The following is a 22,719-nucleotide window of genomic DNA, read 5'->3' on the forward strand; positions in this document are numbered from 1 at the left end:
GATTGCTTTTTCTCAGTCACCTGTTTTTAAAAAGATGCTTCCTGTTGCTGACTCTGTACGTGACTCGTGGCGCACCGTTCCCAAGGTAGAGGGTGCTATATCTACTCTAGCTAAGAGAGCAACTATCCCTATTGAGGATAGCTCCTCTTTCAAGGGCCCTATGGATAGAAAAGCTGGAAGCTTATTTAAGAAAGATGTATATTCATCAAGGGTTACAATGGCAACCAGTTGCAAGTATTGCTACAGTTGCGGGAGCAGCCTCTTATTGGTGTGACTCTTTCCAACCTCATTTCTGAGGAGACTACTATAGAGGAGATCCAGGATAGGATCAAGGCTTTAAAGCTGGCTAATACTTTTATCTGTAATGCTAAGATCTCTAGCTTTGCAGTTCTAGCTCGCAGAGCTCTATGGCTAAAGACTTGGTCTGCGGATGTAACATCCAAGTCCAAACTTCTGTCTTTACCTTTTAAGGGCAAGACTTTATTTGGTCCTAGACTGGCCGAGATAATTTCCGAAGTTACTGGTGGAAAGGGATCTTTCCTACCGCAGGACAAGAAGAATCGACCTTAGGGTTGCCAGAATTCTAATTTTCGTTCCTTTTGTAACTTCAAGGGACAAAAGTCTCTTTTTCCTCTTCTTCCAAGCCGGAGCAACCCAGGACTTCATGGAGGTCAAACCAACCTTGGAACAAGAGCAAACAGTCCAAGAAGCCTTCCTCTGACTCTAAGTCAGCATGACAGGGTCGTCCCCGATCCAGGCCTGGGTCAGGTAGGGGCAGGCTTTCTTTCTTTTGTCAGGCTTGGATCCGCGATGTCCCAGATCCTTGGGCGGTGGAAATAGTTTCTCAGGGATACAGGATCGGGTTCAAGTCCTGTCCCCCAAGGGGCAGATTTATCCTGTCTCGATTATCAGCAAACCTGGTAAAGAGAGAAGCCTTCTTAAGCTGCGTAAAGGACCTATCTTCTCTGGGAGTGATTGTCCCTGTTCCAGTAGAAGAACAGGGTCAAGGTTTCTATTCAAACCTCTTTGTGGTTTCCAAAAAGGAGGGATCTTTTCGTCCCATATTAGACCTTAAATGTCTCAACAAATTTCTCAAGGTTCCATCGTTCCATTCTACCTTTGATTCAGGAGGGTCAGTTTATGTCTACCGTAGACCTGAAGTATGCGTATCTTCATGTCCCTATTCAAAAGCATCATCACAAACTCCTGAGGTTTGCCTTTCTAGACAAACACTTCCAATTTGTTCCTCGGATCTTTACAAAGGTTCTAGGGGCGCTTTTGGCAGGGGGTCAGATCTCAGGGGATAGCGGTGGTGCCTTACCTGGACGATATCTTGGTTCAGGCGCCATCTTTTCATTTAGCAAAATCTCATACAGGCACTCTGTTTTTTTTCCTACGCATGGATGGAAGATAAATATGGAAAAGAGTTCTCTGGTGCCAGACACCAGGGTAATGCTTTTTGGGGATCATAGATTCTCTGTACATGAGATTTTTCTGACGGAAGTCAGAAAATCTAAATTTCTGGATTCTTGTTGTTCTCTTCAGTCCTCTATCCGTCTGTCAGTAGCTCTATGAATGGAGGTAATTGGTCTAATGGTAGCCTCCATGGACATTATCCCTTTTGTTCGTTTCCATCTGAGACCTCTACAGTTATACATGCTCGGACAATGGAACGAAGACCACTCAAATCTCTCACAGAGGATAGTTCTAGATCCTCTAACAAGAGACTCTCTATCTTGGTGGATTTCGCAGGACCATCTGTCTCAGGGTACATGCTTCCTGAGACCTTTATAGGTGATTGTGACCACAGATGCCAGCCTATTAGGTTGGGGAGCAGTTTGGGGTTCTTTAAAGGCTCAGGGTCTTTGAACTCGAGAGGAGTCTTCTCTCCTCATAAACATCTCGGAGTTGAGAGCAATTTTCAATGCTCTAACAGCCTGACCTCAACTAAGTTTGGTCCGGTTTATCAGATTCCAATCAGACAACATCACTTTGGTGGCATACATCAATCACCAGGGAGGAACCCGGAGTTCCTTGGCTATGAAAGAGGTGACCCGCATTCTCAAGTGGGCGGAATCTCACGATTGTCTCTTCTCTGCCATCCACATCCCAGGGGTGGACAACTGGGAGGCGGATTTTCTGAGCAGGCAGACGTTTCATCCCGATGGAGTGGGCTCTCCATCCGGAGATATTCACAATGATAACCCTCAGGTGGGGGGTGCCGGAGTTAGATCTGATAGTGTCTCGTCTAAACGCCAAGCTTCCAAGGTGCGGGTCAAGAACAAGTGACCCACAAGCAGCTCTGATCGACGCTTTGGCGGTCTGTATTGCCTAATAAAATGTATACCTTAATACATATGCTAAAAGCAATAATTGAATTCCTTGCTATTCTTAATAGGTATAATAGTTTATTCACAAAAGAAAAGAGCAATCTTAAATAATAATAATGTATAATAACTTGTTTATAAAAATAAAATAAATCACCAGATCATGCATTATATATATATATATATATATATATATATATATATCTTCAGCCCGAACGATATAGAAGATCTGGGAGTTTCAGCTTAATACCCAAACAGCACAACTGCCATTGAATTGAGAACTCCAATGCATCTAAGTCCGTGATCCTCTATATACACTTTTAAGTTTTTGTAAAAAAAAAAAAAGTTATGAAACTGTCTCTGTGTCTCTTATTCCTGTCCAGATGTATCCGGTCTCAACCACGGATGAGTCATTTGTTCTTTTAGAATACATATTGTTTTGTTCAGCATTTTTTTGTATCAAAACAAGTTATATATAAGCTTCAAGTCTATGCCATGTAAGCAACTCAGAATTTCTTTAATCACTACACTTATTCATATAGACCGGTTCACAATAATCATATCATCACTCTATACGGCCTGTCATATCACATTTGTATCACACGGTCCCATGGAACTTCGGTCTTGCGTACCTGTTCCCTCAATTTTCTCTCCTTCCTCAAGTCATTGCTCGTATCAAACAGGAGAGGGCGTCAGTGATTCTAATAGCTCCTGCCTGGCCTCTCAGGATCTGGTTCGCAAATCTGGTGATGATGTAATTTCTTCCCCCTTGGAGGTTGCCTCTGAAGAAGGACCTTCTACTTCAGGGTCCCTTCCTCCATCCAAATCTAGATTCTCTGAAGCTGACTGCTCGGAGATTGAACGCCTAGTTTTGGCTAGGCATGGTTTTTCTGAGAAGGTCATCAATACTATGCTCCAGGCTCGTAAGCCTTTTACCCGTAAAATTTACTATAAGGTATGGCGTAAATACCTTTTATTGGTGCAGATTGAAGGGTTTCTCTTGGAGTTGGGTGAGAATTCCATGCATTCTTTCTTTTCTTCAGGATGGCCTGGAGAAAAGTTTGTCAGTCAGTACTCTGAAGGGTCAGATTTCTGCACTGTATTCTTTTGCACAAACGTCTGGCAGATCTGCCAGATGTTCAATCTTTTCTCTTGTAAGGTGTATCCAGTCCACGGATCATCCATTACTTGTGGGATATTCTCATTCCCAACAGGAAGTTGCAAGAGGACACCCACAGCAGAGCTGTCTATATAGCTCCTCCCCTCACTGCCATACCCAGTCATTCTCTTGCAACTCTCAATAAGCATGGAGGTAGTAAGAGATAAGTGGTGAAATGTAGCTGTTATTTTGCTTCAATCAAGAGTTTATTATTTTTAAATAGTACCGGAGTTGTGCTATTTTGTTCCAGGCAGGAAAAAAGAAGAATTTGCCTGGGATTTCTATGATCTTAGCAGGTTGTAACTAAGATCCATTGCTGTTCTCACACATGTCTGAAGAGAGAGATAACTTCAGCGGGGGAATGGCGTGCAGGTTATCCTGCTATGAGGTATGTGCAGTTAATATTTTTCTAGAAGATGTGAAGGCTAGAAAATGCTGCTGATACCAAATTTATGTAAGGTAAGCCTGAATACAGTGATTTAATAGCGACTGGTATCATGCTTACTTTCTGAGGTAATACTCTTTTATATTTACAATATAAAACGTTTGCTGGCATGTTTAAACGTTTTTATATACTTTGGTGATAAAACTTTATTGGGGCCTAGTTTTTTTCCACATGGCTGGCTTAAATTTGCCTTGAAACAGTTTCCTGAGGCTTTCCACTGTGTTACTATGAGTGGGAGGGGCCTAGTTTAGTGCTTTTTTGTGCATTAACTATTACAGACTGAGACATCCAGGAGTTCCCTGAATGCTACAGGACATCTCTAAAGGGCTCTTAGGCTTCCAAAATCGTTTGTTGGGGGAGGTAGGCCCACAGCAAGGCTGTGGCAGTTTGGTGTGACTGTTAAAAAAACGTCTATCGTTTTTTTGATCCGGTTTTTGAACTAAGGGGGTTAATCGTCCATTTGCAAGTGGGTGCAATGCTCTGTTAGATTATTATACACACTGTAAAAATTTCGTGATATTTACTGCCTTTTTTCACTGTTTTTCAAATTCTGACAAAATTTGTTTCTCTTAAAGGCACAGTACCGTTTTTTTTATTTGCTTGTTAACTTGATTTAAAGTGTTTTCCAAGCTTGCTAGTCTCATTGCTAGTCTGTATAAACATGTCTGACATAGAGGAAACTCCTTGTTCATTATGTTTAAAAGCCATGGTGGAACCCCCTCTTAGAAAGTGTACCAAATGTACTGATTTCACTTTAAGCAATAAAGATCATATTCTGTCTTTAAAAAATTTATCACCAGAGGAATCTGACGAGGGGGAAGTTATGCCGACTAACTCTCCCCACGTGTCAGATCCTTTGACTCCCGCTCAAGGGACTCACGCTCAAATGGTGCCAAGTACATCCAGGGCGCCCATAGCGTTTACTTTACAAGACATGGCGGCAGTCATGGATAATACACTGTCAGCGGTATCAACCAGACTACCTGTATTTAGAGGAAAGCGAGATAGCTCTGGAGTTAGACGAAATACAGAGCATACTGACGCTTTAAGAACTATGTCTGATACTGCCTCACAATATGCAGAAGCTGAAGAAGGAGAGCTTCTTTCAGTGGGTGATATTTCTGACTCAGGGAAGATGATGCAACCTGATTCTGATATTTCTACATTTAAATTTAAGCTTGAACACCTCCGCGTGTTACTCAGGGACGTTTTAGCTGCTCTGAATGACTGTGATACAATTGCAGTGCCAGAGAAATTGTGTAGACTGGATAAATACTATGAAGTGCCGGTGTGTACTGATGTTTTTTCAATACCTAAAAGGTTTACAGAAATTATTACTAAGGAATGGGATAGACCAGGTGTGCCGTTCTCTCCCCCTCCTGTTTTTAGAATTTTTTTTCCAATAGACGCCACCACACGGGACTTATGGCAGACAGTTCCTAAGGTGGAGGGAGCAGTTTCTACTCTAGCAAAGCGTACTACTATCCCTGTCGAGGACAGTTGTGCTTTCTTAGATCCAATGGATAAAAAGTTAGAGGGTTACCTTAAGAAAATGTTTATTCAACAAGGTTTTATCCTACAGCCCCTTGCATGCATTGCGCCTGTCACTGCTGCTGCGGCGTTCTGGTTTGAGTCTCTGGAAGAGGCTTTACAGGTAGCGACTCCATTGGATGAAATACTTGACAAGCTTAGAGCACTTAAGCTAGCCAGTTCTTTCTTCTGTTAAGTGTGATCAGTCCACGGGTCATCATTACTTGTGGGATATTAACTGCTCCCCTACAGGAAGTGCAAGAGGATTCACCCAGCAGAGTTGCTATATAGCTCCTCCCCTCTACGTCACCCCCAGTCATTCTCTTGCACCCAACGACTAGATAGGATGTGTGAGAGGACTATGGTGATATATTTAGTTTTTATATCTTCAATCAAAAGTTTGTTATTTTATAATAGCACCGGAGTGTGTTATTCCTTCTCTGGTAGAATTTGAAGAAGAATCTACCTGAGTTTTTCTATGATTTTAGCCGGAGTAGTTAAGATCATATTGCTGTTTCTCGGCCATCTGAGGAGTGAGGTAAACTTCAGATCAGGGGACAGCAGGCAGATTAATCTGCAAAGAGGTATGTAGCAGTTTATTATTTTCTGACATGGAATTGATGAGAAAATCCTGCCATACCGTTATAATGTAAACTCAGCCTTGAATGCAGTAGATGTAGCTGATATCAGGCTGTCATGTATGTATATTTTACACTTCAGTTTTCTGGGAAATGGTACTTCTCTGGCTTTTAAACTGTATACATAGACTTAACCTATTTTGCAGGGACTTGCAATAGGTTTTAAATGACAATTAATTATTGAGGTAAAATGTTTTTTTGCTGGCATGTAAAAACGTTTTTTTCTCTGAGGTACTGGGTGAAAAAATGTTTTGGGCACTTTTTTTCCACTTGGCAATAGTTTTGATTTAAATTAGAGCAGTTCACTGATCCCTCTCACTGTTATGTGTGTGGGGGAGGGGCCATTTTGGTGCTTTCACTATGCATCAAAAAAACTCAGTCAGAGGTTCATTTTCTTCCTGCATGATCCGGTTCATCTCTACAGAGTTCAGGGAACTCAAGAGTCTTTTTTGAGGGAAGTAATCATACAGCAGAGCTGTGCTGATTGTATTGACTGTGATATAAAAAACGTTTTTGTGTATTTTTTTTCTGCTGCCTGGGTTAGTTATCATTTGCTGAGGGGAACAATCCTTTGCTAAAACTGTATATTCTGACAAAGATTGATGCTATAACTTAATTATTTTATCTGTTATAATATTTTTCTGTGCTTCTTAAAGGCACAGTTCATTTTCATATTATTTGTAAATTACTTTGAAAAGTATTTCCAAGTTGCTGTTTATTTGCTAGTGTGTTAAACATGTCTGATTCAGAGGAAGATATCTGTGCTATATGTGTTAATGCCAAAGTGGAGCCCAATAGAAATTTATGTACTAAATGTATTGATGCTACTTTAAAAAATAGTCAATCTGTACAAATTGAACATATTTCACCAAACAACGAGGGGAGAGTTATGCCGACTAACTCGCCTCACGTGTCAGTACCTGCATCTCCCGCTCAGGAGGTGCGTGATATTGTAGCGCCGAGTGCATCTGGGCGGCCATTACAAATCACATTACAAGATATGGCTACTGTTATGACTGAAGTTTTGGCTAAACTACCAGAACTAAGAGGTAAACGTGATCACTCTGGGATGAGAACAGAGTGCGCTGATAATGCAAGGGCCATGTCTGATACTGCGTCACAGTTTGCAGAACATGAAGACGGAGAGCTTCATTCTGTGGGTGACGGTTCTGATCCAAATAAACTGGACTCAGACATTTCAAATTTTAAATTTAAGCTTGAGAACCTCCGTGTGTTACTAGGGGAGGTATTAGCGGCTCTGAATGATTGTAACACAGTTGCAATCCCAGAAAAAATGTGTAGGTTGGATAAATATTTTGCGGTACCGACGAGTACTGACGTTTTTCCTATACCTAAGAGACTTACTGACATTGTTACTAAGGAGTGGGATAGACCCGGTGTGCCTTTCTCACCCCCTCCTATATTCAGAAAAATGTTTCCAATAGACGCCGCCACACGGGACTTATGGCAAATGGTCCCTAAGGTGGAGGGAGCAGTTTCTACTTTAGCTAAGCGTACCACTATCCCAGTGGAGGATAGCTGTGCTTTTTCAGATCCAATGGATAAAAAATTAGAGGGTTACCTTAAGAAAATGTTTGTTCAACAAGGGTTTATATTGCAACCTCTTGCATGTATTGCGCCTGTCACGGCTGCAGCAGCATTTTGGTTTGAGTCTCTGGAAGAGACACTTCAATCATCCACACTAGATGACATCACACACAAACTTAAATTCCTTAAGTTAGCTAATTCATTTATTTCAGATGCCGTAGTACATTTAACTAAACTTGCGGCTAAAAATTCAGGATTCGCCATTCAGGCACGCAGAGCTCTGTGGCTAAAATCCTGGTCAGCTGATGTTACGTCTAAATCTAAATTGCTTAATATTCCTTTCAAAGGGCAGACCTTATTCGGGCCCGGCTTGAAAGAGATTATTGATGACATTACAGGAGGTAAAGGTCATGCCCTGCCTCAGGACAAGGCCAAAGCCAAGGCTAGACAGTCCAATTTTCGTTCCTTTCGTAATTTCAAAGCAGGAGCAGCATCAACTTCCTCTGCACCAAAACAGGAAGGAGCTGTTGCTCGCTACAGACAAGGCTGGAAACCTAACCAGTCCTGGAACAGGGGCAAACAGGCCAGAAAACCTGCTGCTGCCCCTAAGACAGCATGAATTGAGGGCCCCCGATCCGGGACCGGATCTAGTGGGGGGCAGACTTTCCCTCTTCGCCCAGGCTTGGGCAAGAGATGTTCAGGATCCCTGGGCGTTAGAGATCATATCTCAGGGATACCTTCTGGACTTCAAATCCTCTCCCCCAAGAGGGAGATTTCATCTGTCAAGGTTGTCAACAAACCTAACAAAGAAGGAAGCGTTTCTACGCTGCGTACAAGATCTTTTATTAATGGGAGTGATCCATCCAGTTCCGCGGTTGGAACAAGGACAAGGGTTTTACTCAAATCTGTTTGTAGTTCCCAAAAAAGAGGGAACCTTCAGGCCAATCTTGGATTTAAAGATCCTAAACAAATTCCTAAGAGTTCCATCGTTCAAGATGGAAACTATTCGAACAATTTTGCCCATGATCCAAGAGGGTCAGTACTTGACCACAGTGGATTTAAAGGATGCTTACCTTCACATACCGATTCACAGAAGTCATTACCGGTATCTAAGGTTTGCCTTTTTAGACAGGCATTACCAGTTTGTAGCTCTTCCATTCGGACTGGCTACGGCTCCAAGAATCTTCACAAAGGTTCTGGGCACTCTTCTGGCGGTACTAAGACCGCGAGGAATTTCAGTAGCTCCGTACTTAGACGACATACTGATACAAGCTTCAAGCTTTCAAACTGCCAAATCTCATACAGAGATAGTACTGGCATTTCTAAGGTCGCATGGATGGAAAGTGAACGAAGAGAAAAGTTCTCTCTTTCCACTCACAAGAGTTCCCTTCCTGGGGACTCTGATAGATTCTGTAGAAATGAAGATTTACCTGACAGAGGACAGGTTAACAAAACTTCAAAGTGCATGCCGTGTCCTTCATTCCATTCAAGAGACCAGAAATTCTCTTCTATGGTGGCTTTATCGGCCACATCTGTCCAGGGGAATGCCATTCAGCAGGCCAGACTGGTCAATTGTAACAACAGACGCCAGCCTACTAGGTTGGGGCGCTGTCTGGAATTCTCTGAAGGCTCAGGGACTATGGAATCAGGAGGAGAGTCTTCTTCCAATAAACATTCTGGAATTGAGAGCAGTCCTCAATGCTCTTCTGGCTTGGCCCCTGTTAGCAACTCGGGGGTTCATCAGGTTCCAGTCGGACAACATCACGACTGTAGCTTATATCAACCATCAGGGAGGGACAAGAAGCTCCCTAGCAATGATGGAAGTATCGAAGATAATTCGCTGGGCAGAGTCTCACTCTTGCCACCTGTCTGCAATCCACATCCCGGGAGTGGAGAACTGGGAGGCGGATTTCTTAAGTCGTCAGACTTTTCATCCGGGGGAGTGGGAACTTCATCCAGAGGTCTTTGCCCAAATACTTCGACGTTGGGGCAAACCAGAGATAGATCTCATGGCGTCTCGACAGAACGCCAAGCTTCCGCGCTACGGGTCCAGATCCAGGGATCCGGGAGCGGTCCTGATAGATGCCTTGACAGCACCATGGACCTTCAGGATGGCTCATGTGTTTCCACCTTTCCCGATGCTTCCTCGATTGATTGCCAGAATCAAACAGGAGAAAGCATCAGTGATTCTAATAGCGCCTGCATGGCCACGCAGGACTTGGTATACAGATCTGGTGGACATGTCATTCTGTCCACCTTGGTCGTTACCTCTGAAACAGGACCTTCTGATTCAGGGTCCTTTCAAACATCAAAATCTAACTTCTCTGAAGCTGACTGCTTGGAAATTGAACGCTTGATCTTATCAAAGCGTGGTTTTTCTGAGTCAGTTATTGATACCTTAATACAGGCTAGGAAGCCTGTTACCAGAAAGATTTACCATAAAATATGGCGTAAATACCTATATTGGTGCGAATCCAAAGGTTACTCTTGGAGTAAGGTTAGGATTCCTAGGATATTGTCTTTTCTACAAGAAGGTTTAGAAAAGGGGTTATCCGCTAGTTCCTTAAAGGGACAGATCTCAGCTCTGTCCATTCTGTTACACAAGCGTCTGTCAGAAGTTCCAGACGTTCAGGCTTTTTGTCAGGCTTTGGCCAGGATTAAACCTGTGTTTAAAGCTGTGGCTCCACCATGGAGTTTAAACCTTGTTCTTAACGTTTTACAGGGTGTTCCGTTTGAACCCCTTCATTCCATTGATATAAAGTTGTTATCTTGGAAAGTTCTATTTTTAATGGCTATTTCCTCGGCTCGAAGAGTCTCTGAGTTATCAGCCTTACATTGTGATTCTCCTTATTTGATTTTTCACTCGGATAAGGTAGTTCTGCGTACTAAGCCTGGGTTCTTACCTAAGGTAGTCACTAACAGGAATATCAATCAGGAGATTGTTGTTCCATCCTTGTGCCCAAATCCTTCTTCGAGGAAGGAACGTCTTTTGCACAATCTGGATGTAGTTCGTGCCCTTAAATTTTATTTACAGGCAACTAAAGATTTTCGACAAACGTCTTCCCTGTTTGTCGTTTACTCTGGTCAGAGGAGAGGTCAAAAAGCTTCTGCTACCTCTCTCTCTTTTTGGCTTCGTAGCATAATTTGTTTAGCTTATGAGACTGCTGGACAGCAGCCTCCTGAAAGAATTACAGCTCATTCCACTAGAGCTGTGGCTTCCACTTGGGCCTTTAAGAATGAGGCCTCTGTTGAACAGATTTGCAAGGCTGCAACTTGGTCTTCGCTTCATACTTTTTCCAAATTTTACAAATTTGACACTTTTGCTTCCTCGGAGGCTATTTTTGGGAGAAAGGTTCTTCAGGCAGTGGTTCCTTCTGTATAAAGAGCCTGCCTATCCCTCCCGTCATCCGTGTACTTTTGCTTTGGTATTGGTATCCCACAAGTAATGATGACCCGTGGACTGATCACACTTAACAGAAGAAAACATAATTTATGCTTACCTGATAAATTCCTTTCTTCTGTAGTGTGATCAGTCCACGGCCCGCCCTGTTTTTTAAGGCAGGTAAATATTTTTAAAATTATACTCCAGTCACCACTACACCCTTGGCTTCTCCTTTCTCGTTGGTCCTTGGTCGAATGACTGGAGGTGACGTAGAGGGGAGGAGCTATATAGCAACTCTGCTGGGTGAATCCTCTTGCACTTCCTGTAGGGGAGCAGTTAATATCCCACAAGTAATGATGACCCGTGGACTGATCACACTACAGAAGAAAGGAATTTATCAGGTAAGCATAAATTATGTTTTTGTTTCTGATGCCATTGTTCATTTGACTAAACTAACGGCTAAGAATTCTGGTTTTGCTATCCAGGCGCGCAGAGCGCTATGGCTTAAATCATGGTCAGCTGACGTTACTTCAAAATTGAAGCTGCTTAACATTCCCTTCAAGGGGCAGACCCTATTCGGGCCTAGTTTGAAGGAGATTATTGCTGATATCACTGGAGGAAAAGGTCATGCCCTTCCTCAGGATAGGTCCAAACCAAGGGCCAAACAGTCTAATTTTCGTGCCTTTCGAAACTTCAAGGCAAGTGCGGCTTCCTCTAATGCAAACGAGGGAACTTTTGCTCAGTCCAAGACGGTCTGGAGACCTAACCAGACCTGGAACAAGGGTAAGCAGGCCAAAAAGCCTGCTGCTGCCTCTAAGACAGCATGAAGGAACGGCCCCCTATCCGGTAACGGGACTAGTAGGGGGCAGACTTTCGCTCTTCGCCCAGGCGTGGGCAAGAGATGTCCAGGATCCCTGGGCGTTGGAAATTATATCCCAGGGATATCTTCTGGACTTCAAGGCTTCCCCCCCAAAAGGGAGATTTCACATTTTACAATTATCTGCAAACCAGATAAAGAGAGAGGCTTTCTTACACTGTGTACAAGACCTCCTAGTTATGGGAGTGATCCATCCAGTCCCAAAGGAGGAACAGGGACAGGGATTTTACTCAAATCTGTTTGTGCTTCCCAAAAAAGAGGGAACCTTCAGACCAATTTTGGATCTAAAGATCTTAAACAAATTCCTCAGAGTTCCATCATTCAAGATGGAGACTATTCGTACCATCCTACCTATGATCCAGGAGGGTCAATACATGACTACAGTGGATTTAAAGGATGCTTATCTGCACATTCCGATACACAAAGATCATCGGTTTCTCAGGTTTGCCTTCCTAGACAGGCACTACCAGTTTGTAGCTCTTCCCTTTGGGTTAGCTACAGCCCCAAGGATTTTTACGAAGGTTCTGGGGTCGCTTCTGGCGGTCCTAAGGACACGGGGCATAGCAGTGGCCCCTTATTTAGACGACATCCTGATTCAGGCGTCAAACTTCCAAATTGCCAAGTCTCATACGGACATAGTGTTGGCATTTCTGAGGTCGCATGGGTGGAAGGTGAACGAGAAAAAGAGTTCTCTATCCCCCCTCACAAGAGTTTCCTTCCTAGGGACTCTGATAGATTCTGTAGAAATGAAAATTTACCTGACGGAGTCCAGGTTATCAAAACTTCTAAATTCCTGCCGTGTTCTTTATTCCATTCCTCGCCCTTCGGTGGCTCAGTGCATGGAAGTAATCGGCTTAATGGTAGCGGCAATGGACATAGTGCCGTTTGCACGCCTACATCTCAGACCGCTGCAACTATGCATGCTCAGTCAGTGGAATGGGGATTACACAGATTTGTCCCTTTTACTGAATCTGGACCAAGAGACCAGGGATTCTCTTCTCTGGTGGCTATCTCGGGTCCATCTGTCCAAAGGTATGACCTTTCGCAGGCCAGATTGGACAATTTTAACGACAGATGCCAGCCTTCTAGGTTGGGGTGCAGTCTGGAACTCCCTGAAGGCTCAGGGATCGTGGACTCAGGAGGAGTCACTCCTTCCAATAAACATTCTGGAACTAAGAGCGATATTCAATGCTCTTCAGGCTTAGCCTCATCTAGCGACAATGAGGTTCATCAGATTTCAGACGGACAACATCACGACTGTGGCTTACATCAACCATCAAGGGGGAACAAGGAGTTCCCTAGCGATGTTAGAAGTCTCAAAGATAATTCATTGGGCAGAGATTCACTCTTGCCACCTATCAGCTATCCATATCCCAGGTGTAGAGAACTGGGAGGCGGATTTTCTAAGTCGACAGACTTTTCATCCGGGGGAGTGGGAACTCCATCCGGAGGTGTTTGCACAATTGGTTCTTCGTTGGGGCGAACCAGAACTGGATCTCATGGCGTCTCGCCAGAACGCCAAGCTTCCTTGTTACGGATCCAGGTCCAGGGACCCCAAGGAAACGCTGATAGATGCTCTAGCAGCGCCTTGGTCCTTCAGCCTGGCTTGTGTGTTTCCACCGTTTCCTCTGCTCCCTCGTCTGATTGCCAAAATCAAGCAGGAGAGAGCATCGGTGATCTTGATAGCGCCTGCGTGGCCACGCAGGACTTGGTATGCAGATCTGGTGGACATGTTATCCTTTCCACCATGGACTCTGCCGCTGAGACAGGACCTTCTACTTCAAGGTCCTTTCAACCATCCAAATCTAATTTCTCTGAGGCTGACTGCTTGGAGATTGAACGCTTGATTTTATCAAAGCGTGGTTTCTCCGAGTCAGTCATTGATACCTTAATTCAGGCACGGAAGCCTGTCACCAGGAAAATCTATCATAAAATATGGCGTAAATATCTTTATTGGTGTGAATCTAAGGGCTACTCATGGAGTAAGGTCAGGATTCCCAGGATATTATCTTTTCTCCAAGAAGGATTGGAGAAAGGATTGTCAGCTAGTTCCTTAAAGGGACAGATTTCTGTGCTATCTATTCTTTTGCACAAGCGTCTGGCGGATGTCCCAGACGTTCAGGCATTTTGTCAGGCTTTAGTTAGAATCAAGCCTGTGTTTAAACCTGTTGCTCCACCTTGGAGCTTAAATTTGGTTCTTAAAGTTCTTCAGGGGGTCCTCTTCATTCCATAGATATCAAACTTTTATCTTGGAAAGTTATTTTTTTGGTAGCTATTTCCTCGGCTCGTAGAGTTTCCGAGTTATCTGCCTTACAATGTGATTCTCCTTATCTGATCTTCCATGCAGATAAGGTAGTTCTGCGTACCAAACCTGGGTTTTTACCTAAGGTGCTATATAATAAGAATATCAATCAAGAGATTGTTGTTCCGTCTTTGTGTCCTAATCCTTCTTCAAAGAAGGAGCGTCTATTACACAATCTGGACGTAGTTCGTGCTTTAAAGTTTTACTTAAAAACTACTAAAGATTTTCGTCAAACATCTGCTTTGTTTGTTGTCTACTCTGGACAGAGGAGAGGTCAAAAGGCTTCGGCAACCTCTCTTTCTTTTTGGCTAAGAAGCATAATCCGCTTAGCCTATGAGACTGCTGGCCAGCAGCCTCCAGAAAGGATTACAGCTCATTCTACTAGAGCTGTGGCTTCCACATGGGCCTTTAAAAATGAGGCTTCTGTTGAACAGATTTGCAAGGCGGCAACTTGGTCTTCGCTTCATACTTTTTCAAAATGCTACAAATTTGATACTTTTGCTTCTTCGGAGGCTATTTTTGAGAGAAAGGTTTTACAGGCAGTGGTACCTTCCGTTTAAGTACCTGCCTTGTCCCTCCCTTCATCCGTGTACTTTACCTTTGGTATTGGTATCCCACAAGTAATGGATAATTTATGCTTACCTGATAAATTTATTTCTCTTGTGGTGTATCCAGTCCACGGCCCGCCCTGTCATTTTAAGGCAGGTATTTTTTCATTTTAAACTACAGTCACCACTGCACCCTGTGGTTTCTCCTTTCTCTGCTTGTTTTTGGTCGAATGACTGGATATGGCAGTGAGGGGAGGAGCTATATAGACAGCTCTGCTGTGGGTGTCCTCTTGCAACTTCCTGTTGGGAATGAGAATATCCCACAAGTAATGGATGATCCGTGGACTGGATACACCACAAGAGAAATAAATTTATCAGGTAAGCATAAATTATGTTTTTTTCAGGCCTTGGTCAGAATCAGGCCTGTGTTTAAACCTGTTGCTCCTCCTTGGAGTCTTAATATTGTTCTTAAAGTTTTGTAGCAGGCTCCATTTGAACCTATGCATTAGGTTGATATTAAGTTGTCAACCTGGAAAGTTTTGTTTCTCCTTGATATTTCGTCTGCTCGCAGAGTTTCTGAGCTTTCGGCTCTGCAGTGTGATACCCCTTATGTTATTTTTCATGCGGATAAGGTGGTCCTTCGTACTAAGTTTGGATTTCTTCTCAAAGTAGTATTGGATCGCAACATCAATAAGGAAATTGTTGTCCCTTTCTTTTGTCCGAATCCTACTTCTCAGAAGGAACGCCTGTTGCATAACCTGGATGTTGTGCATGCTCTAAAATTTTATCTACAAGCTACTAAAGATTTTCGGCAATCTACTGCCCTGTTCGTCGTTTTCTCTGGTAAGTGTAAGGGTCAGAAGGCCACTTCTACTACTCTTTTTCACTTTGGTTGAGAAGTGTTATCCGGTTAGCATAAGAGAAAGCTGGACAGCAGCCTCCTGAGAGAATTATGTCTCATTCCACTAGGGCTTTCTCTTCCTGGGCTTTCAAAAATAAAGCATCTGTGGAGCAAATCCGCAAGGCGGCCACTTGGTCCTCTTTGCATACCTTTTCCAAATTTTACAAATGTCATACCTTTTTACCTCAGCTGCGGCTTCCTTTTGGGAGAAAAGTTCTTCAAGTGGTGGTGCCTTCTGTTTAGGCCTGCTTGTCTTGTTCTCCTTCCCCTCCATTCTGTGTCTGTCTAGCTTGGGTCTTGGTTCCCACTAGTAATTGGAATCAATTTGTGGACTCTCCATGCCATTGGAAAGAAAACAAAATGTATGCTTACCTGATAAATTTCTTTCTTTCCTGGCATGAAGAGTCCACGACCTGCCCTTAATTCAGTTTAAGAAGGCAGTTTTTGTTTATAAACCTCAGGCACCTCTATACCCTTGTGTCATCTTCTATTACCATTTTCCTTCGGCCGAATGACTAGGGATTATAGGTAATGGGAGTGACACTTAACAGCTCTGCTGGGATGTTCTTTGGCTCCTCCAGGTAAACTTAAATTTTGTTTTTAGTCCATTTTAGGAAGCAGTGATGACTTTTTTTAATCGTCCAGAGACTATATAATGTAAATTTGCAAAAACAGGTGTGTCATATGAATTATTTGATATTTCTAGATATTAATAAACTTTTTATTTTTCCCTTTGTTCCAGCCTCTTTTAGAGCAACTTCAACAACTTGATAAAGGACGCCCTGTGCGGAAACCTAATTTAGAGACAGCAGGAGGAGGTCATAGTTGTGAAGCAGCAGTAACCCATGAAGATTTTGGCAAGGTTTCATCCTCACCTGTAACAGATAACTTTAAAGAAAATAGTAGTGAGCTTGTCAATACTGCAATAGTCCAGATAAAAGCAAAGAAAGCAGAAGTAAGTAACATATTTGTCTAGCCCAGGGATCAATAAACCCAGGCTCCAGTGAACCACTGATGTCTTAAAATTAGGCCCTGGTTTAGAGCTCCCAAGACACCTATGGGTGCCCCTCATTTCTCACTGCTGGCCGCCACTTTAAGTTTAGCCTTGTGCAGCTGAATCCTTTCTAGAATTCACAGTTGTTAATTGCAAATCCAATCTTGATTGTTAGAGTACAGAAAAGTGGACAAAAAAAGTAGAACAAAATTACAATTAAGTTTTTTTGTTTTAAAAACAAACAAAAAAAACGTTTTGCTTAAATAAGGGCCAAGATTAAACTTTTATGATTCAGATAGAGTGCACAGTTTTTATAAACTTAAAGTGAATGTAAACTCACGGTCACCTCTCATCCTCATGTTGTGAATATTCAAAAATAAACGTTAGTTTAAGTCATGATTTTTTTTTTATTGAATAAGAAATGCGAATATAAACGTTTTTATCGCTATATTTCTTACTTTATTCCTCCGCCCGCCATCTTGTCCCTCAGTTCCAAGTTGATAGACAGTTCCTTTAACGAATAATCAATTACACCCCGTGGCGTCCAGCCCCTTTTTTTCGTCGTCATGCGATATAACTGCGCATGCGTTCCCTTCCTATTCGTGATTGACAAGCAATGCTCGTCCACGTCTAGCGCATGCGCTAAGCATTTACTACGATTCGCAATGGATCAGGGCACGCATGCGCATATTAGCCATAGTTTTAAAACGCTTGGGCTAATTGATTTCTCTTCGTGAGCGTGCTTCAGGACTACGTAATAGAGCAGGCGGGACTGCTCTATACGCAATGTAGACAGAATACAGGAAATCCAGGATGGGAGGTGTTATCCATCAGAACGGAGATAAGTTATAATATAAATTATAATAGGATAACATGAATTTTGAAGAAAAAAAACATTGCGGTTTCAATTATAGGTTTATTGAGAATTGTTAGTGTACATTAACAACCGTATAATTTACATTCACTTTAACAATTCTGTCTTCTAATTTCCCTTGGTATCCTTTTGTTTAATGTTCCTTTCCATGATAGCATAGTAAGGTAGTCTAAGGAGCATGCATGTGTCTTGAGCACAAAATTATTATAAAGATTGTTACAAGCACTGCTGCCTTAAAATGCTTAAAGGGACAGTCAAGTTAAAAAAAAAAAACACTTTCAAGATTCAAATAGGGCATGTCATTTTAAACAACTTTCCAATTTACTTTTGTCACCAATTTTGCTTTGTTCTCTTGGTATTCTTAGTTGAAAGCTAAACCTAGGAGGTTCATATGCTAATTTCTTAGACCTTGAAGGCCGCTTCTAATCTGAAAGCATTTTGACAGTTTTTCACTACTAGAGGACATTAGTTCATGTGTTTCATATAGATCACATTGAGCTCACGCATGTAAAGTTACCTAGGAGTGAGCACTGATTGGCTAAAATGCATCTCTGTAAAAAAAAAACTGAAATATAAGAGCCGTCTGCAGAGGCTTAGATACATGGTAATTACAGAGGTAAAATGTGTATTATAACTGTGTTGGTTGTGCAAAACTGGGGAATGGGTAATAAAGGGATTATCTATCTTTCTCTTGTAAGGTGTATCCAGTCCACGGATCATCCATTACTTGTGGGATATTCTCATTCCCAACAGGAAGTTGCAAGACAAAGCATACCTGCGAAACGTACGTCGGAACTGAACTGTTCTATATTGAGTTTTATCACGTCTCTACACTAGCCAGGACACCTGGGGGCTTAGCGCTACTGTCTTGCTACTAAAGAGGTTTTGGTTTCGGCGGTCACACTCCTGCTGATCCATTTACCTCTTTGCAAGTTTGGCGATTTGAAGCATTTATTACAGCATATCTGCTTTTGTACCCTTACATTGTGGTGTTATCAAGGCTTATGTGACGCTTTTATATATTTTAAAATAAATTTGTATCCAAGTTTTGCCTAGTGTACTGTTTTCCCATCAGTATAAAGTGGGAGTGCGCATATCCTTGAGCTTAGTGGAAAGCTCCAACAAATGTGAGTAGTCATTTGTTACAAAACAACTACTTCCTCAAAGTGCCATTACAGATTCACACTATGTTGCAATTTTCTGTTTCCTTTTTTATGGGATCTCACTGAGGAATGCTAACAAGCTGAAAAACTCATCCAGAGGACACAGACATATCCTTTATTCAGAACTTTATTTGGTTTTCCTTTTATGATTTTTGTTATCACATTTATTTCACAGGAAGTTGCAAGAGGACACCCACAGCAGAGCTGTAATATAGCTCCTCCCCTAACTGTCATAGCCAGTCATTCTCTTGCAACTCTCAACAAGCTAGGTCGTTGTAGGAGAGAGTGGTTAAATATAGTTAGTTTATTTTCTTCAATCAAAAGTTTGTTATTTTTAAATAGTACCGGAGTTGTGCTATTTTATCTCAGGCAGTAAATTGTAGAAGAATCTGCCTGAGGTTTCTATGATCTTAGCAGGTTGTAACTAAGATCCATTGCTATTCTCACATATGTCTGAGGGGATTACACAGATGAGGTAAAACTTCAGCGAGAGAATGGCGTGCAGTTTATTCTGCTAATGAGGTATGTGCAGTTATAATTTTTTCTAGAGATGGAAAACACTAGAAAATGCTGCTGATACCGGATTAATGTAAGTTAAGCCTGAATACAGTGATTTAATAACGACTGGTATCATGCTTACTCCCAGGGGTAATACCCTTATGATATTGCAATATAAAACGTTTGCTGGCATGTTTAATCGTTTTTATATATGCTTTGGTGATAAAACTTTATTGGGGCCTAGTTTTTTCCACATGGCTGGCTTAAATTTTGACTAGAAACAATTTCCACTGTTGTAGTATAAAAGTTACAGTTGGTGCAGTTAAAATTACAAACTGTGACATCCAGCTTCCCTCAAAGGCCCTCTGAATGCTATAGGACATCTCTAAAGGGCCCAAAGGCTTTCCAAAGTCGTTTATTGGGGAAGGTAGGGCCACAGCTTGCTGTGGCAGTTGGTTGTGACTGTTAAAAAATGTCTATTTAATTTTTTTGATCCGTTTTTTGAACTAAGGGGTTAATATCCATTTGCAAGTGGGTGCAATGCTCTGTTAGCCTATTATACACACTGTAAAAATTTTGTTTGATTTACTGCATTTTTTCACTGTTTTTCAAATTCTGACAAAATTTGTTTCTCTTAAAGGCACAGTACCATTTTTTATATTTGCTTGTTAACTTGATTTAAAGTGTTTTCCAAGCTTGCTAGTCTCATTGCTATTCTGTATAAACATGTCTGACATAGAAGAAACTCCTTGTTTATTATGTTTAAAAGCTATGGTGGAACCCCCTCTTAGAATGTGTACCAAATGTACTGATATCATTTTATGCAATAAAGATAATTTTCTGTCTTTAAAAAATTTATCACCAGAGGAATATGACGAGGGGGAAGTTATGCCGACTAACTTTCCCCACGTTTCAGACCCTTTGACTCCCGCTTAAGGGACTCACGCTCTAATGGCGCCAAGTACATCTAGGGCGCCCATAGCGTTTACTTTACAAGACATGGCGGCAGTCATGGATAATACACTGTCAGCGGTATTAGCCAGACTACCTGAACTTAGAGGTAAGCGAGATAGCTCTGGGGTGAGACAAAATGCAGAGCATACTGACGCTTTAAGAACCATGTCTGATACTGCCTCACAATATGCAGAAGCTGAGGAAAGAGAGCCTCAGTCAGTGGGTGATGTTAATGACTCAGGAAAGATACCCGATTCTAATATTTCTACATTTAAATTTAAGCTTGAACACCTCCGCGTGTTGCTTAGGGAGGTTTTAGCTGCTCTGAATGACTGTGATACCATTGCAGTGCCAGAGAAATTGTGTAGACTGGATAAATAATTTGCAGTGCCGGTGTGTACTGATGTTTTTCCAAATACCTAAAAGGTTTACAGAAATTATTAATAAGGAATGGGATAGACCAGGTGTGCCGTTCTCTTCCCCTCCTATTTTTAGAAAAATGTTTCCAATAGACACCACCACACGGGACTTATGGCAGTCAGTCCCTAAGGTGGAGGGAGCAGTTTCTACTCTAGTAAAGCGTACTACTATCCCTGTCGAGGACAGTTGTGCTTTTTTTTTTTTTTAGATCCAATGGATAAAAAATTAGAGGTTACCTTAAGAAAATATTTATTCAACAAGGTTTTATCCTACAGCCCCTTGCATGCATTGCCCCTGTCACTGCTGCTGCGGCGTACTGGTTTGAGTCTCTGGAAGAGGCTTTACAGGTAGCGACTCCATTGGATGACATACTTGGCAAACTTAGAGCACTTAAGCTAGCCAATTCTTTTATTCTGATGCCATTGTTCATTTGACTAAACTAACGGCTAAGAATTCTGGTTTTGTTAAACAGGCGCGCAGAGCGCTATGGCTTAGATCATGGTCAGCTGACGTGACTTCAAAATCTAAGCTACTTAACATTCCCTTCAAGGGGCAGACCCTATTCGGGCCTGGTTGAAGGAGATTATTGCTGATATCACTGGAGGAAAAGGTCATGCCCTTCCTCAGGACAGGTCCAAATCTAGGGCCAAACAGTCTAATTTTCGTGCCTTTCAAAACTTCAAGGCAGGTGCAGCATCAACTTCCTCTAATGCTAAACAAGAGGGAACTTTTGCTCCATCCAAGACGGTCTGGAGACCACACCTGACCTGGAAAAAAGGTAAGCAGGTAAAAAAGCCTGCTGCTGCCTCTAAGACAGCATGAAGGAATGGCCCCCTATCCGGGAACGGATCTAGTAGGGGGCAGACTTTCACTTTTTGCCCAGGCGTGGGCAAGAGATGTTCAGGATCCCTGGGCGTTGGAAATTATATCCCAGGGATATCTTCTGGACTTCAAAGCTTCCTCCCCAAAAGGGAGATTTCACCTTTCACAATTATCTGCACACCAGATAAAGAGAGAGGCATTCTTACACTGTGTACGAGACCTCCTAGTTATGGGAGTGATCCATCCAGTTCCAAAGGAGGAACAGGGACAGGGTTTTTACTCAAATCTGTTTGTGGTTCCCAAAAAAGAGGTAACCTTCAGACCAATTTTGGATCTAAAGATCTTAAACAAATTCCTCAAAGTTCCATCATTCAAGATGGAGACTATTCGTACCATCCTACCACTGATCCAGGAGGGTCAATATATGACTACAGTGGATCTAAAGGATGCTTATCTTCACATTCCGATACACAAAGATCATCATCGGTTTCTCAGGTTTGCCTTTCAAGACAGGCATTACCAGTTGTAGCTCTTCCCTTGGGATTAGCTACAGCCCCAAGAATCTTTACAAAGGTTCTAGGGTCGCTTATGGTGGTCCTAAGGCCACGGGGCATAGCAGTAGCCCCTTATTTAGACGACATCCTGATACAGGCGTCAAACTTCCAAATTGCCAAGTCTCATACGGACGTAGTACTGGCATTTCTGTGGTCGCATGGGTGGAAAGTGAACGAGGAAAAGAGTTCTCTATCCCCACTCACAAGAGTTTCCTTTCTAGGGACTCTGATAGATTCTGTAGAAATGAAAACTCATCTGACGGAGTCCAGGTTATCAAAGCTTCTAAATTCCTGCCGGGTTCTTCATTCCATTCCGCGCCCTTTGGTGGTTCAGTGTATGGAAGTAATCGGCTTAATGGTAGCGGCAATGAACATAGTGCCGTTTGCACGCTTACATCTCAGACCGCTGCAACTATGCATGCTCAGTCAGTGGAACGGGGATTACACAGATTTGTCCCCTCAACTGAATCTGGACCAAGAGACCAGGGATTCTCTTCTCTGGTGGCTATCTCTGGTCCATCTGTCCAAAGGTATGACCTTTCGCAGGCCAGATTGGACAATTGTTACGACAGATGCCAGCCTTCTAGGTTGGGGTGCAGTCTGGAATTCCCTGAAGGCTCAGGGATCGTGGACTCAGGAGGAGTCTCTCCTTCCATTAAATATTCTGGAACTAAGAGCGATATTCAAGGCTCTTCAGGCTTGGCCTCAGTTAGCAACTCTGAGGTACATCAGATTTCAGTCGGACAACATCACGACTGTAGCTTGCATCAACCATCAAGGGGG

The 22,719-nt window shown here is 42.5% G+C and overlaps 1 protein-coding gene across 4 annotated transcripts in view; it reads left to right on the top strand.

Annotated features, from left to right (window-relative positions):
* The window catches only part of MBIP (MAP3K12 binding inhibitory protein 1), a 412,911-nt gene that overhangs the window by 356,945 nt on the left and 33,247 nt on the right, over positions 1-22,719 (top strand). For all 4 annotated transcript variants that reach the window (XM_053697736.1, XM_053697734.1, XM_053697733.1 and 1 more), the window contains exon 3: positions 16,400-16,612. In XM_053697736.1, the coding sequence (XP_053553711.1) occupies positions 16,400-16,612 (213 nt within the window). The remainder of the gene's footprint in view (positions 1-16,399; positions 16,613-22,719) is intronic.

Source organism: Bombina bombina, chromosome 1 (assembly GCF_027579735.1).
Source record: "Bombina bombina isolate aBomBom1 chromosome 1, aBomBom1.pri, whole genome shotgun sequence".
Classification (NCBI taxonomy): Eukaryota; Metazoa; Chordata; class Amphibia; order Anura; family Bombinatoridae; genus Bombina; species Bombina bombina.